The sequence below is a fragment of the Sorex fumeus genome, unplaced genomic scaffold (genome assembly GCF_029834395.1).
Source record: "Sorex fumeus unplaced genomic scaffold, SorFum_2.1 ptg000026l, whole genome shotgun sequence".
Classification (NCBI taxonomy): Eukaryota; Metazoa; Chordata; class Mammalia; order Eulipotyphla; family Soricidae; genus Sorex; species Sorex fumeus.
Window position 1 is genome coordinate 16154893 of NW_026606083.1, and position 16088 is coordinate 16170980.

Consider the following 16088-nt stretch of genomic DNA (forward strand, 5'->3'; position numbering starts at 1 on the left):
AAATCCTTACAGAAAGATGACACAAAACCCCATACCAATAATCTCTTTCAATGTCATTGGTCTAAATTCACCAATTAAGAGACACAGAGGGGCAAAATGGATTCTGAGACAAAACCCAAGATTATGTTGCCTACAAGAAACTCATCTCAACAGTCAGAGCAAACACAGAATCAAAGTTAATGGATGGAAAACAATCCTGCAAGCAAAAAGCTCCCTCAAAAAAGCTGGGGCAGCCATACTAATATCCAACAACATTAATTTCAGGTTGAAAAGGATTAGAAGGGACAGCGAAGGCTATTTTCTCTTCATCAAGAGATACGTACAACAGGAAGAAATCACACTCTTAAATGTATACGCACCTAATGAGGGAACAGCTAAATATTTAAAACAACTGCTAACAGATTTTAAGGAGGATATTGCTAGCAACACAATAGTACCTGGAGACATCAACATCACCTTATCACCTCTGGATAGATCAACAAGAACCAAACACAGCAAGGAAACATTGGCTTTGAAGGAAGAAATAGAAGAGTAAGGGCTTATAAACCCACAAGGCTTTAGACCCCCAAAAGAAAGAATACACATACTTCTCGGGTGCACAAGGAACCTTTTCCAAAATAGTCCATATGCTAGGCCACAAAACATACTTCAACAGATTCAGGAAGATAGAAGTAGTATCAACAATCTTTTCAGAACATGATGCACTGAGAATAGAAGTGAATCATACATAGACACGGAGAATCAAACACCTGGAAATTAAACATCTCAATGCTGAGCAACGAGTGAATCAGGAAGGAAGAAAAGAAAACTACAGGCCAATATCCTCGATGAACACAGATGTGAATATTCTCAACAAAATACTAGCAAATATAATTCAACAACTCATCAAAAAGATCATACACCATGACCAAGTGGGATTCATCCGCGGGATGCAAGGATGGTTGAACATCGGAAATCAATCAACATAATCCATCATATCAACAAAAGAAAGGATAAAAATCATATGATCATATCAATAAAAGGTAAAAAGGTAAAGGCCCTCCCGTTGATCGTCGATTTGCTCGAGCGGGCCCAGTAACGTCTCCATTGGAGACTTTGTTGTTACTGTGTCTGGCATATCGAATACTCTCGGTAGCTTGCCGGGCTCTCCGAGAGGGGCGGAGGAATCGAACTCGGGTCAGCCATGTTGGACGCTTGTAAGGCGAATGCCCTACCCGCTGTGCTATCGCTCCAGCCCCCGATCAAATTGATCATATCAATAGATCATATCAATAGATGCAGAAAAAGCATTTGACATGATCAGCACCCATTTATGATGAAAACCTCGCCAAAATGGGGATAGAGGGGACTTTCCTCAATATAGTTAAAGCCATCTACCACAAGCCTACAGCAAGCATCATCCTCAATGGAGAAAAACTGAGCGCCTTCCCCCTAAGATCAGGGAAGAGATAAGGATGCCCACTCTCTCCACTACTGTTCAATATAGTACTGAAAATACTTGCAATAGCGATTAGGCCAGAAAAAGATATTAAGGGCATTCAGGTAGGAAAGGAAGAAATCAAGCTCTCATTATTGGAAGATAATAAGATACTATACTTAAAGAACCCTAAAACCTCTACCAAGTCACTCCTAGAATCAATAGACTTGTGTAGTAAAGTGGCAGGCTATAATATCGATACCTAAAAGTCCATGGCCTTCTATACGCAAATAGTGAAAGAGAAGAAAGTGACATGAAGAAAACAATCCCGTTCACAATTGTGCCTCAGAAAATCAAGTACCTAGGAACAGCTTAACTAAGGAAGTAAAGGACCTGTACAAAGAAAACTACAAAACGCTACTTCAGGAAATAAAAGAGGACATGAGGTATTGGAAAAATATCCCCTGTTCATGTATTGGGGGAATTAACATTGTCAAAATGGCAATACTTCCCAAAAAACTGTACAAATTCAATGTGATCCCTATTACGATACCCATGATATTCTTCAAAGAAATGGAGCAAACACTCCTGACATTTATATGGAACAATAATCTCCCACGAATAGCTAAAACAATTCTTGGGAAAAAGAAAATGGGAGGAATCAACCTCCCTAACTTCGAACGCTACTACAAAGCAGTAATAATTAAAACAGTGTGGTACTGGAACAAAGGCAGAGCTGCAGACCAATAGAACAGGGGAGAATAAACTGACGTCTTCCCCCAAGCATATGATCATCTAATCTTTGATAAGGGTCAAGAAATGTGAAGTGGAACAAGGAAAGCCTCTTTAACAAATTGTGCTGGCAAAACTGGACAGCTACATGCAAAAAAGTGGGCTTAGATCTCTGCCTAACACCAAGTACAAAAGTAAGATCAACATGGATTAAAGACCTCAACATCAGACCAGAATCCATAAGGTACATTGAAGACAAAGTTGGCAAAACCCTCCATGATATTGAAGCTAATGGTATCTTCAAAGATGTCTTGCCACTGGCCAAGCAAGTGAAAACAGAGATAGACAAATGGGACTATCTTAAACTAAGAAGCTTCTGCACCTCAAAAGAAACAGTGAGCAAAATACAAAGACAGTCTACAGAATGGGAAAGGATATTCGCCAACTACACATCTGATAAGGGGTTAATTTCAAGGGTATACAAAATACTGGTTCAACTCCACAAAAAGAAAACATTCAACCCCATCAAAAAATGGGGAGATGAAATGAATAGAAACTTTGACAAAGAAGAAGTCAGAATGGCTAAAAGGCACATGAGAAAATGCTCTACATAATTAATCATCAGGAGGATGTAGATCAAAATAACAATGAGATATCATCTCACACCACAGAGACGGGCCCATATCCAAAAGAACAAAAGCGACCAGTGTTGGCGTGGATGTGGCGAGAAAGGGACCCTCCTTTACTCTGCTGCGAATGCTGACTGATTCAACCCTTTTGGAAAACAGTATGGTCGATTCTCCAAAAATTAGTAATTGAGCTCCCATTTGACCCAGCAATACCGCTCCTGGGAATATATCAAAGAGAGGCAAAAAAAAAGTATAGCCGTAATGACATCTGCACTTGTTTGTTCATTGCAGTAGTGTTTACAATAGCCAGGATCTGGAAAAAAACCTGAGTGCCCGAGAACAGATGAGTGGTTAAAGAAGCTTTGTTACATCTACACAATGGAGTACTATGTAGCTGTTAGAAAAGATGAAGTCATGAAATTTACATACAAGTGGTACTACATGGAAAGTATCATGTTAAGCAAAATGAATCAGAAAGAGATGGATAGAAAAAAAAAAGATTGCATTCATATGGGGAACATAAAGTAACAAAATCGGAGACTAACACTCAAGAGTGGCCTATATTAGTGCCAGGAAGTTTGTTCCATGGCTTGGAGGCCAGCCACACATGCTAAGGGTAAAAAGAGCTCAGATAGAGAAGGGAGCACCAAGTAAATGGTGTTTGGAGGATCCTCCCAGGATGGGAGAAGCAAGCTGAAGGTAGACTATAGACCAAACATGATTGCCACTCAATGCCTCTTTTGCAAACCATAACACCCAAAAGGAGAGAGAGAACAAAAGGGAATGCCCTGCCACAGAGGCAGGGTGGGATGGGGGCAATGGGGGGTGGGAGGGATACTGGGTCCCGTGGTGGTGGATAATGGGCACTGGTGTAAGGATGGGTATTTGATCATTGTATAATTGAAATCCAAGCCCCAACATTTGTAAGTCTACAACTGTACCTCATGGTGCTTCACTAATAAAAATTAAAAATACAAATAAAGGAACACTGAGAAGGAACTCACATTTTATTCTCACATTGATGAATATAAAAATAAACAACAAATAATCAAAACCATCAACAAATCTGTCTAATTTCTTTTCATCTGAATTTCAGAGGTATTAAAACAATCAAATAGTCTTCAATGCCTGCTTTTAAAAGATGCTTACTGAGGAAAGAAGGGCTGCTTCTGGACTTCCTTGAACTCTAATCTTTTTATTTATAAAGAAGCTATTGCTTTTGTGACAGAAGTGCCATTGAGCATGCGAAATCTCCAATTCTAAAAGAAAAAATAACTGTACCTAAAAAGCATTGCTTCTAAATGCAGCTTTGAAGCATACACATTCAAAAGCTGGGTCTCAATCCTATTTTGTAACATGTGCCATAAACTTGGCAGGAAATTCCATCAATTTCTTTCTTAATTTGTATCCTATTATTTCTGGGTAAACAGGAATGTGCACATAAGCTTTCACACCCATCTGAGAATATATGGAACCAGAAAAATTCGGACACATTTTCAGATTAGAGAACTTTCATCCGTCTCTGATACACAAGCTAGTTTCTGAATTTTCCCTTTAGTGTCAAAAAAAATATCCCTACCCTAGTGAGTTTTCTAATGCATGTCCCTAATAAGCAAAAATAACAAAATACTAGTGTAATTGCTGATATGGCCAATGAGCTCATTAAGCTGATTCCAAATCCATGCACTTTGAAGGATCTTCCCTTTGTAAGGAGAAATAATATGCTTACTGGTTTCTGACTAGGTTAGGTATAATTTGAAAGATTTCTCTTGGTATCTATCAAAAAGGACTAAACTCTGTTCACTGAAAAACCTGGGGTTTTTATAAAATGATGCTGCATATGTAACTGAACATTGGTGAAAGAAAAGTCAGAGTTTGGAAATAAGAAAGGAAACCAGGTTCCCACCCTATTGATAAAGAAGGAGAAAAACATGAAAAGAAAGATTGTCTTTCACAACACTGTGAAAATAATCCTTAATTTCACTTGATTGTTGGTTTCTTATCAAGGTAACCCACATTGTTCATTGGTGTCCATCATCCTATTCTAAGACAATATTGCTAAAAATGTTTCCATTTTGGTTTCCCACACATACACACATTTTTTTCTGACATTTCATCTTGTTTCCAGATGTGGACACGGATGGGGAGGAAATCGATGCCATATCCAGTCTGTCCCACCAAGTTCAGATTTCTTGTCCCTGAATAATAGTAGGTGACTTAAAATTTTGCTCAATTTTTGAGTCTTCTTATTTTTCTGCATAAATTTATATTTAACTCTTGGTTTGAATTTCTAGATCTGTGGACTGTCCTGGGTATTGGATTAGCTTTCCTGATGACTCATCTTATTGTTGCAGTCTTGTGTTTTCTTGTAAATAGAAAAGTGCTCAGAAGGTAAGTATTGCTTTTGATTATTGAGCAAAACAAGCTGAAGAAGGCCGATTTTCTGAAATGTGGGGCTCACTATGTTTTCTTTGCATTGTATATGATATGCAAGAAACCAGTATTTCCATGCCTTGTATATTTGTTTGAATTTTCTTGCCTAGGCAGAGAGCTGAAGATGCTTAACAAAAAAATCATTCTGCCTTTTAGAGAATGGCATTAAGTTTACTTTTCAGAGTAGTTGGGGGAATATTTTTGATAATGCTCCAAGAAAAAGAAGAGTTATTCTCTGCAAATTAAAAAAATGAGTGTCCCACTTTCTGGGGTAACTTTCTGGGCTTGCCCAAGCAGGCTGAGCACTAAGCACTGAGGTTTTAGGCCACATCTCACATGTCCAAGTCAGTGCATGGAACCAAAGCACAAACTGCCACTCAGAAGAGGCTCCACAGGCTGAATTCCTGCGGAACCGAATCTCACATTCCACAGTGCCATTCTAAATCGAGTCTCCTACCCCGTATTCACCTCCTTCTTTCTCCAAGATAAAGTTCACCCCCAAAAGATGAAAGTTGTTGAATTGACCAGAAAGTCAACAAGATAAAGGCTCAGAATAAGATCTAATGCAATTTTGAGAAATTAAAAGAAATACTTGATCAGCTGCATGCCTGCTTTGGTGATCAAAGAAATCTAGTGATCAGAAGGATCAAGGGTAACTCTGAGGAGTGTGGGGCAACTGCATTTTCCTTGGTGTCACCTTGCTATTGCCTCCCACTTGGACTCTTCTCAGACTGTCAGTCTGCAGTCACATTCATTAACAGATGCCAAACTAATGTCATCAGTGAGGCAAAATTTTTTATAGACCCACAGTGTTCATTAAAAAAAAATGTGACCCATCGATTCATGACTATTAAGTTAATCCTACTCATCAATTAATTTTAAAATTAAATTTCTTATGTGTCTAAAATATGCCTGTCAACATGCACAGAAACACAAATGAGAAACTGTCTGCATTTAATAGAGTTTGCAATCTACTGGTGAAAATAGATGTAAAGTGACTCTGTAAATTGGCCTTTTGTGCTAGAGTTCTCAAAAAAATGGAAAGATAGATAATCCTATATATCTTTTCTTATATACATAATACATATTAATATTCTAGAATCTATCATTAAAACAAGAGAGATATAAATGAACATCATTTTTTATGAACTACCAGTACATAAACATAATTTGTATATTATTACCATTTCATTGGTAAAGAAGTGAACAGCACCTGACCCAGACAAGGTCAGATGTGAACACTTGAAGAACCTGCCGTCAGTACTTGTCAATACACTGGCTTGGCTCTTCACATATTACCTGTCTGAATGCAAGGTTCCATCCCAGTGGAAAACTAGCAGGACTGTTCTACTGTACAAGATGGGAGACATCCACGACATTGGCAACTATCGCCTGATCTGCCTATTTTCTGTCATCTAAAAGCTGTTCACTTGAGTCATCCTGAAAAGGATTGGCAGAACACTAGATGAAGGACAACCATGCAAGCAAGCCAGGTTCCGCAATGGATTCAGCACCATCGACTACACCCACATGATAACCAAGCTCACTGAGGTTTCTCGGTAGTTCAAGATGCCACTCTGTCTAACCTTTTTTGATTTAAAGAAGGCCTTTGATTCTGTTGAGACTGAAGCAGTCATCAAAGCCCTAGCCAAATAGGGCATTGAAACTCAATACATCAGGATCCTCCCGTGAACTGTATTGTGGATTCACTACCAGGATCTCACCATTCTACAAAGAAGTGATCATCCATGTCAAGAGAAGAGTTCGTCAGGGTGATACCATTTCACAGAAACTCTTCAGTGCCACCCTCAAGAACGTCATGTGACTACTGGAATGGGAAGGAATGGGAGTGAAGATAGATGTTTGGCAAGCACACCACCTCCGCTTTGATGATGACATTGTTCTAATAACACCAAACATTAGCCAAAATGCACAAATGCTGGCCGACTTCGACCGTGAGTGTGGGAAGGTCGGACTCCAGCTGAATCTCACGAAGACAATGTTTATGAGAAACAGTCTATTTCCTGATGTTCCATTTACTCTTAACAGAATGAACATCTCCGAATGCAAAAGTTATGTGTACCTAGGTCAAGAAGTCAACATGGCAAATGACCCAGCACCTGAGTTGCGCAGGAGGAAGAGAGCAGTGTGGAACACCTTCAAGAGCATTGAAGAAATAGCTAAGAGGATGAAGAACCTCCAGCTCTGGGCACATCTCTTCGATTCCACTGTTCTTCTTGCATGAACATATGCTTCAGAGACCTGGGCGCTACGAAAACAGGATGAGAACACTATTCGGGTCTCCCAAAGAGGAATCAAAAGAGCTATGCTTGGAATATCATGCTTCACTCTAATGAAAGAAAGAATCTGGAGTTCTGACCTCCATCCACGGTCAAGAATCAGGGATGCTGTCTCTTTTGCAAAGGCATTGAAAATCAGATGGACTGGACACGTAATGTGATTTTGAGACGACCGCTGGATTAGAGCCATTAGTGACTGGATTCCACGGGACATCAAAAGGTCGCATTGCCTCCCATCTACAAGATAGTCGGACTTCTTTGTCAAGACCCTGAATGATCGGTTTGAGGCTCTTTGTGTTCCTGGAGCGAGCAGACACCATTTGGCTACACTAGCACGCGACAGGGACGAATGGAGACATTACTGGCACCTGCTCGAGCAAATCGATGAGTAACAGGATGTCAAGTGATCAAATGCTCAAGTGATAAAAATATTACATAAAAATATATTAGCATACACTGTTAAGATATGGAAAGATGTCTTAAGTGGTTAGGAAGGGAGCTCAAATTATAGCACACACAGTATGTGATACCCCAAGTACTGTCCCCACTGAAGGCCTCTGACTACTAACTCATCAAGACAAGTAACAACAATCCACACCCTGACACCCCACCCCTGTTAGTGTCTCTGGTGTAGCCCACCTTCCCCTATTTAAAAATTAAATATATATCTCCATATACACAATAAGATATATTAATAGTCATGCAAATTATTTGTGGTCATTGTATGAAAATATTGATATATTGATGAATCTCATTTTATGTATTTATTATGTTTTATATCTTATTCAATTACATGATTAGCATAGAATATTGAGAGAGAGATTTATTTTAAGGAATTGACTCATGCAGTTTATGGGGCTGGCAAGCTTAAAACATGGCAGGCAGCTTGGCAAACTGGAAATTCAGGTAAGAGTAGATGGTCCAGGCTTGACTCCAAAAATCTATCAGGCAAGGACTCAGACATGAAAGACGGGTCAGGTTCCAATGCTGCAATCTTCAGGGAGAGGTCCTCCTTGGGAAACCTTAATCTTTGCTCTTAAAGGCTTCAGATGTTTGAATGGGACCCACCCACATGGTGGAAGGTAAACCGTCCTGCCCTGGGTGGGAACTGCTAATCACCTCTAAAAATACTTTCCCAGCAGTCTGGAGCCTAGAGTCTGGCTAGAGACTCGGGAATCACTGCCAAGAGACAGGCTGTGGGTCATGGAAGAGTCCACACAGCAATAAGAACATCTGGAAGTACAGAAAGTTCACACCTCCGGGTGGTGCTGGGACTCCCCCCCGGGTGCCACTGGAGTTGAGGGATAACTACATTGAATATGTGGGGGCCGCAGAGCCTGTCTGTCAGTGCTCCCCTTTTTTCCACTTTCATTTCTCTTATTCTTCCATTTTTGTTTTCTTTGTTTCTTCATCACCTTCACTTGCTAAACTTATCTTCTCTTTTCTCTTTTCCTATTTCTTGGTTCATTTTATGTCTCTCATATTTAAAAAGAATTCTGTTTAGTCTTCTCTTCAATTCCTAAATTCGTATTAATGTTCCCCATTATTTGCTTCTATCTATCTTCCCTCCCAATTCTTCACCTTCTCCATGGGACGTACATTCATTTGAAGCTTTCAAATGCTGCCATTTTTTTAACTTTTATTAAATCACCATGATGTACAGAGTTGTGCATAGTTGAGTTTTAGACATACAATGTTCCAGCATAAAACCCACCACCAGTGTCAAATTCCCTCTACCAGAGTTTCCAAGGTCCCTCCCACCCACCTCTTCATGTCTAGCCTGCCACCTTGACAAGCACATTTTTAAGTTTGGTTGCTGGCATTTGGATCTCTTGTTTTAAGTGTTGTTGACTCTATGGTTTGGACATTCCCAAGAGAACCACTCCTGTACACCACCAATTTACCTGGATCCCCTCACTACAGCCCACTTTCATTTCCTGTCTATCTCTTCTTCCCCCCCCTTGATTTCTCTCCTTCATTGTCGTTCTCTAGACTCTGGGGCAAAGGATGATCTAGGCACCCTCCCCCTCCAAACATTGTATTCCCTTGTCTAGTTCTTCTATAGACCAAACAAAAGTGAAATTACCCTGGTTTAATCCTTCTTCTGAAAAATACTGCCATTTCTTAGAGGCATCTAATTCAATCATCTCTATCTCACTGAAACTCTGTTTCCACTTCCAGATCCAGGCCATGGTTTGAACCATTGATTATATGATTTCATCGGAGGTTTTATGGAGACATTGACTTTAATATATGGGATGTTAGTGCCCATCATTTCTATCTACTGTGACTTTGAGGCCACAGAAATAAAGGCTAACTTTGTTAGTTGAAATAGAAAGTTTAGAAAATAGCTTTTTGACCAATATGCCAGAACGCACCAAGACAAATTTGACGATTGTAAGCTCTCTTGATTATCACAGGAATTTAGTGAAAAACTCACCATTGGATATGAGACTCACATCCCCTGCATTTTCATGAACTGTCAAAGACCAGGTACAACCCTCTGGGATTTCCTGCAAGAACTCTCTCACTTGCTATCACCCAGTCTTTTCTATCTCCTATCTCTGGTAAGAGGGAGCAAGAAAAAAGGAAAAGGAACTCCTGGTGTTACTTTATAGGCATTTTTATTAAGGGACCATGATTTCCAGTATCATCAATGCATTTCTTTCATAGATCATTCCAACACTATATTCATGACTAGTGTCCCAAGGACCCCTCTCCCTGCCCTCTCCTCACCCCCAAGTAAGCTCAGTTCTATAGACCAACTCTCAGGTTCCATTGCCTCTGGCCATTTTTTGTTTCCTTTCTAAGTTTCTTTACAGCTCAGGTATGAGAGAAATCCTGAAGTTATTGTCCTTGGAAGTGTGATAATTGTGGAGAAAAATTTTTACCTTTTTTCCAGTAAGGAATGGGAGGAAATTCCCACCTCCAACACTGCCCAAAACCAAATAATGGAAGAATTCCCAAAAGAGTCAATAGGTAAGGTGGGCTATACATGGGGGGAGGGGAATAGAAAACCTGACAAGTTTACTCCCAAATGCTGAATGAGATAAATGCAGAGAAAAGATTTTAAGTATCATAGCACTGTCCTCCCATTGTTCATTGATTTGCTCGAGCGGACACCAGTTAACATCTCACAACAAATTGCGAGACTTGTTGTTACTATTTCTGGCATATCAAATACATCATGGGGAGCTTGCCAGGCTTTTCCACGCAGGTGAGATACTCTTGGTAGCTTGCTGGGCTCTCCGAGATGGGCAGAAGAATTGAACCTGGGTCGGCCGCGTGCAAGGCAAATTTTTTTCAGACAGACATAAAGACAGGATTTTATTTCAGTGCTCTGAAAGTGGACAGCATTGGGAAAATCTGATCCTAACTGCCTTTATTTATTTATTTATTTTTGCTCGAGCGGGCCCAGTAACGTCTCCATTGGAGACTTTGTTGTTACTGTGTCTGGCATATCGAATACTCTCGGTAGCTTGCCGGGCTCTCCGAGAGGGGCAGAGGAATCGAACTCGGGTCGGCCATGTTGGCCGCTTGTAAGGCGAACGCCCTACCCGCTGTGCTATCGCTCCAGCATTTATTTATTTATTTTTAACTTTTTTTAATTGAATTACCATGAGATACAGTCACAAGCTTTCATGTTTGAGTTACAATTACACAATGATCAAACACCTATCCTCCATCTGTGCATATTTCCCACCACCAATCTCTCCAGTATACCCCCTATTTCCCACCCTCCCACTGCCTCCATGGCAGGCAATTTCCCCCATACTCTTTCTCTACTTTTGGGCATTACGGTTTGCAATACGGATATTGAGAGGTTATCATGTTTGTTCCTTTATTACTTTCAGCACACATCTCCCATTCTGACTGATCACTCCAACCATTATTTTCTTAATGATCCCTTCTCTATTCCAGCTGTCTTCTCCCCCCACTCATGAGGCAGGCTTCCAACTATGGAGCAATCTTTCTGGCCCTTATGTCTACTGTCTTTTGGTGTCAGTCTCATGTTATGTTATAAAATACTCCACAAATGAGTGCAGTCCTTCTATGTCTGTCCCTCTCTTTCTGACTCATTTCCTATAGCATGATACTCTCCATGTCTGTCCACTTACAAGCAAATTTCACTTCATCTCTCCTAACAGCTAGCCTTTATAAAGATTCTACTCTCACCAAGTATGGTATGGAGATCCTTGGTACGATAGGGCTTCAGCAGTGCCACATTCTTGAAACCATTATCTTAGTTGGCCAATATCACCAGTAATAACCTGGGGTCCAGTGAGCATCACTTGGGAGGCCCCCCAAATAAAAATAAAGTTGAAAAATTAAATGGGCCATGGATCAATGTACCTGGAAACAGAAGGAGGGCAGGAACTGAGATGGGAAATACACAGTATCCCAGTTAAGCATCACTCTCCAAAGGTAGGAAAGAGAGCCTTGAGTGTACTTATTCAGTTTCTTTGATGAAGCAGAGAGAACAGAACCCAGTTGGTGTGACGGTGTGACTCAGACTGCTGAGAGAGCAGGATGGCCCTCCTGGAAAACGTGTTTGAGAGAAAAAAAAGTGTTTGAGTGTAGCAATGAGCTGCTGGATATGCCTCCCCCAAAATATAGATAGAGGAGAGTTGTTTCAAAGGCAGGTCATGACCTTTATGCTACTGCACCATGGTCAAGTACAGGGTAAAATGTGCAAAGAATATAGAGCTTAGAATCTAGTACTTAGCAGCTATTAAGAGGATTGGACTAATCTCAAATCATTAAAAACTATGAATCATTGAAAATTACCATGAGGAGTCGGAGTGATAGCACAGCGGGTAGGGCATTTGCCTTGCATGCAGCCGACCTGGGAGAGAGAGCTCAGTGGCTAGGGCACTTGCCTTGCACGTGGCCCAGATTTGATTCCTGATATCTCAGATGGTACTCCAAGGAGTATTCCTTGAGTACAGAGCCAGCAGTAAACCCTGAGCACTGCTGAGTGTGACCCAAAATTCAAAATAAATAAAACTGTTTTTATTTAATACTTTTATTAAATACTCATATTTCAAAATAAAGTTTTGAAAGAGAAATATTGAAAGGGAGCAGAAGACAAATCTTGTCAAGTTCTTCTTTCCCTTGTATGCTCGCTCTCTCTCTCTCTCTCTATCTCTCTCTCTCTCTCTCTCTCTCTCTCTCTATGTGACCCTCCCCATTCTGCCCCCATTTTCCAACTTGAATTTGAAATCACAATTAATTGAAATGGTTTGATGATGGTGCTAGGATAGTTTTAACATATCGAGTTTAATTGAGCAATGAGGTCACTTTTTTCCTGAAAATTAAGTTTGATTTGGCAGATAGAGTTGATGGCATGACTGGTGTTGTCATTTAGGTCAGCAGGAAGACAAATTCCATAATTTTAAGGAGCTCATTTTTCCTGTTGGTTAAGGAATATAAGCTATTTCAGAAAAGAGATTCTCTGCAAATACTAAACTTAGAAAACAGATATTGATTTTAAAATGTAAAGAGAAAGAGCTGTAGCTTTTCAAAATGATTTTATGGAAAACTCAAGTACAAATGTTCAAAGACGACTAAGTATTTTTGTAGAAAATCATTTAAAGCCTCAAGAAAATTGAGGATTTGGCCAAGAAATAGTTAAATGAAATCACAGTGATTTACTTTGAAAATATTACCAACCCTTGAGATGCACAGGAATTAATGTAAGCATAAAATTCACCATCCTCTCTAAATAAACCTTGACCTTAAGATTTTTCATTCGATTAAAAACAAAAAAGAATCTGTAGCCTAAGTCCTTCAGAGACTTGAAAGAAATATTTTCTTACTAATTTTTTTGTGACATAGGATGGAGCACTATATGCTCAGACAATGCTAAGCACTGCAGTGCACCTTTTAAAGTTATTTTTAGAAATTTGGCTTCCTGGATTTTTATTATATATTCTCTGACCCTGCTGTTGCTGTTTGCCACAAAATGTATTAGTGAGTACACTTTGATTCCAAGAGAAGAAAACAATTCGAGCTGGCTTAATAAAAAAAAAAGAAACTTGATACAAAAATGTACATATATCGCAGAGCTCAAGGGTAAGAGTGAATGAGGTCAGGTCTCTGAAGGCCTTAACCCAGCGGTATTTTTCATCTGCTTCTCATCTCTGCTTCTTTTTCCTCCTCTGCTTGATGATTCTCATCTGAAGACATCTCTATTTCCCTTTGGTATAACAAAAAGTCACCTAGTTAGAAAATGAATGTTCATTATTCACTATGTCCTCTGATGTTAAGAGACTAAATATTTATCCTTTTATTTCCTCTTCCATATTCCAAGGGAAGTCTTTTTCATGGTCTCACTTGGTCAAGGTCACATTACTAGTCTGTGGGTAAGAAATGGGGTGCAGTGATTATCACAAACACGGTGTTGGTATCTCATATGACACACTACTGATGGGGATGATCAGAAAAGGCCATTCAAAGGAATCTATTGAGAATATCTTCTGGTCAGGATTCACCATACTTCCACTCATGAAATTTTATAAGAAGCATCAGTTACAGTGATCTTCTAGAATTGTCCATTGTACTTAAAAGAAAATGTGATCATCAATTGTATGTCTGGAAATGAAGGAGGAAATATACAGATAAATAATTGACTATTCTTAACTCACGTGCAATAACATTTTATCTGCTTCCTCATTGAGGCTGTATATTCTTTGCCTAAGAGAAAGTTACCAACAAATAGCTTCAGTGTCACTTACATTTAAAGGAGTCTATTAATTTAATAATTGCTCTAATAGTCATTCAGAATAAAGATTTTGAATCATAGAGGTGGCGCAGGGAGCTAGAGTGTTCATGTAGGCAGGTCCTGCCAATTCTATTCCCAGCACTGTATGATTATCCTAGGTAACCCTGGGAATGACACAGAGAACTTCCCCTGGAGTTTCTCCCAGGTACTATAAGTGTGACCCCAAGTCAAAAACATTTTTAAGCCATTTCATTTCATTGCACTGAGAAACAATATAAATCAATATGAGAACGTATATTCCAAAAGCTTAAATTAGGAATATTTCTAGCTAATTTCTTAGGATTGTTCAGTGTGAAACAGCTAAAAGATGGCTAACTAGGAAACCTGAATGTGATCCTGAGATGCCTTATGAGTCAATTCCACAAGCAATTTTTTAATAAAAAAAAACTGTGACTTATAAAGTTACAGATAATTGCATTTTAGGCATGTAATATTGCAACATTAATCCCTCCACCAGTGTTCCCATATCCGTCCACACCCAAAACCCCACCCCGTCCCTTGACAGGCATATTACAAAGTTTCAGCACCTGCAACTTAGATCTCATGTTTTCAGTTTTGTTGAATCTGTGTTTTAGATATTTGTCTATACCACTCAACCGTATCACCAGTATAAATGAAGTCCTGATGCTTATTCACCCATTACTTCCCATTATCTTCTTTACCCCTTTCTTTCCTTCTCTGTCCTTCTGCTCTCTAAACACTGAGGTTAAGGATGACCTAGGCATACCCCTTTTATTGTAGTACATTTTTGCAAACACTTTTAGGATGCCCTCTATGTTACTGCTCAAAGATATTTAAAATGATACCCTGTTTTCTGGCTCAAATTCTATCACCTGGTTGGCAATGAGGAGTATAATCAGAGAGATGCAAGCCATTTTATTTTGGGATAAAATTAGAAGTAAGAATCATTGTTGATTTTTGGTTTTGATACAAAAAGAAGCTACTATCTTCAAAGCTGAGCTGCTGTCCATAAGCCCATGAGAAGAGAGGCTCTTATTATAGGGGTCCACAAATGAAAGATCTCCATGTACAGTATGATATTCTCTCTACCAAATCTATCCCTCACTGTTAACCATCCTTGGATGGTTACATGGAGTTGTGTAAATAAAAGTTTAGTTCTCTTGGTTAATATTTTATCATTCTAGATCGAAATCCATGCAAAGGTTTAACCTGAGTCAAACAATGAATATCCTTTGGGAGTATCACAATCTTGCTCTCTTATGCTTCCAGGTTTTCATCTGCTTTTGAAGGTAGATTGTCATTAGTAAGCCTGACCTAAACCTAAAAATAAATATGCAGCCCTACAAATTGTAATACCACCTTGGGTAATAACAAAAGTCATCTCTTACTTTGTCCACATGTGCATTGGCTCCCAAGAAGTACAGCTGTGAAGGTCCATGATCCAAACTCCCCAGCCTCAGTCCCTAAGTGGAGACTGGCCATGCTCTGCTGACCCTAATAAATGTTTCCTTTGAACTAAAAAAGAGAAATTGAGAATGGAGTTTGGAAATCTTCCCTTAAAACCAGGTTTGAACCATGGGCACTGTTTCTTCCTTTACCTCATGCTCTTTTATGCTTCTTCTCTATATCAAAGAGAAGTTCATACACCCTTTTATCCTGATGCTTTCTCCTAATTCTTTGCTTGGTTTTCTTATTCAGAAATGATAAAGCAAACTCATACAAAATGCCACAAAAAAGAACAATTTGTCCTGATTGATCACGATCACATTTTACCCTTTCGTAAGAACTCGCTCTCTGTCCTATTCCAGGGCTTTCAAGAATTCTTGTTGAGA

General features: G+C 39.4%; 1 protein-coding gene across 1 annotated transcript in view; it reads left to right on the forward strand.

The window, feature by feature from the left end:
* MALRD1 (MAM and LDL receptor class A domain containing 1) overlaps window positions 1-16088 on the forward strand; it is a 625529-nt gene that overhangs the window by 586413 nt on the left and 23028 nt on the right. The window contains exons 38-39 of the mRNA XM_056114588.1: window positions 4907-4986; window positions 5073-5169. Coding sequence (XP_055970563.1) covers window positions 4907-4986; window positions 5073-5169 — 177 coding nt within the window. The remainder of the gene's footprint in view (window positions 1-4906; window positions 4987-5072; window positions 5170-16088) is intronic.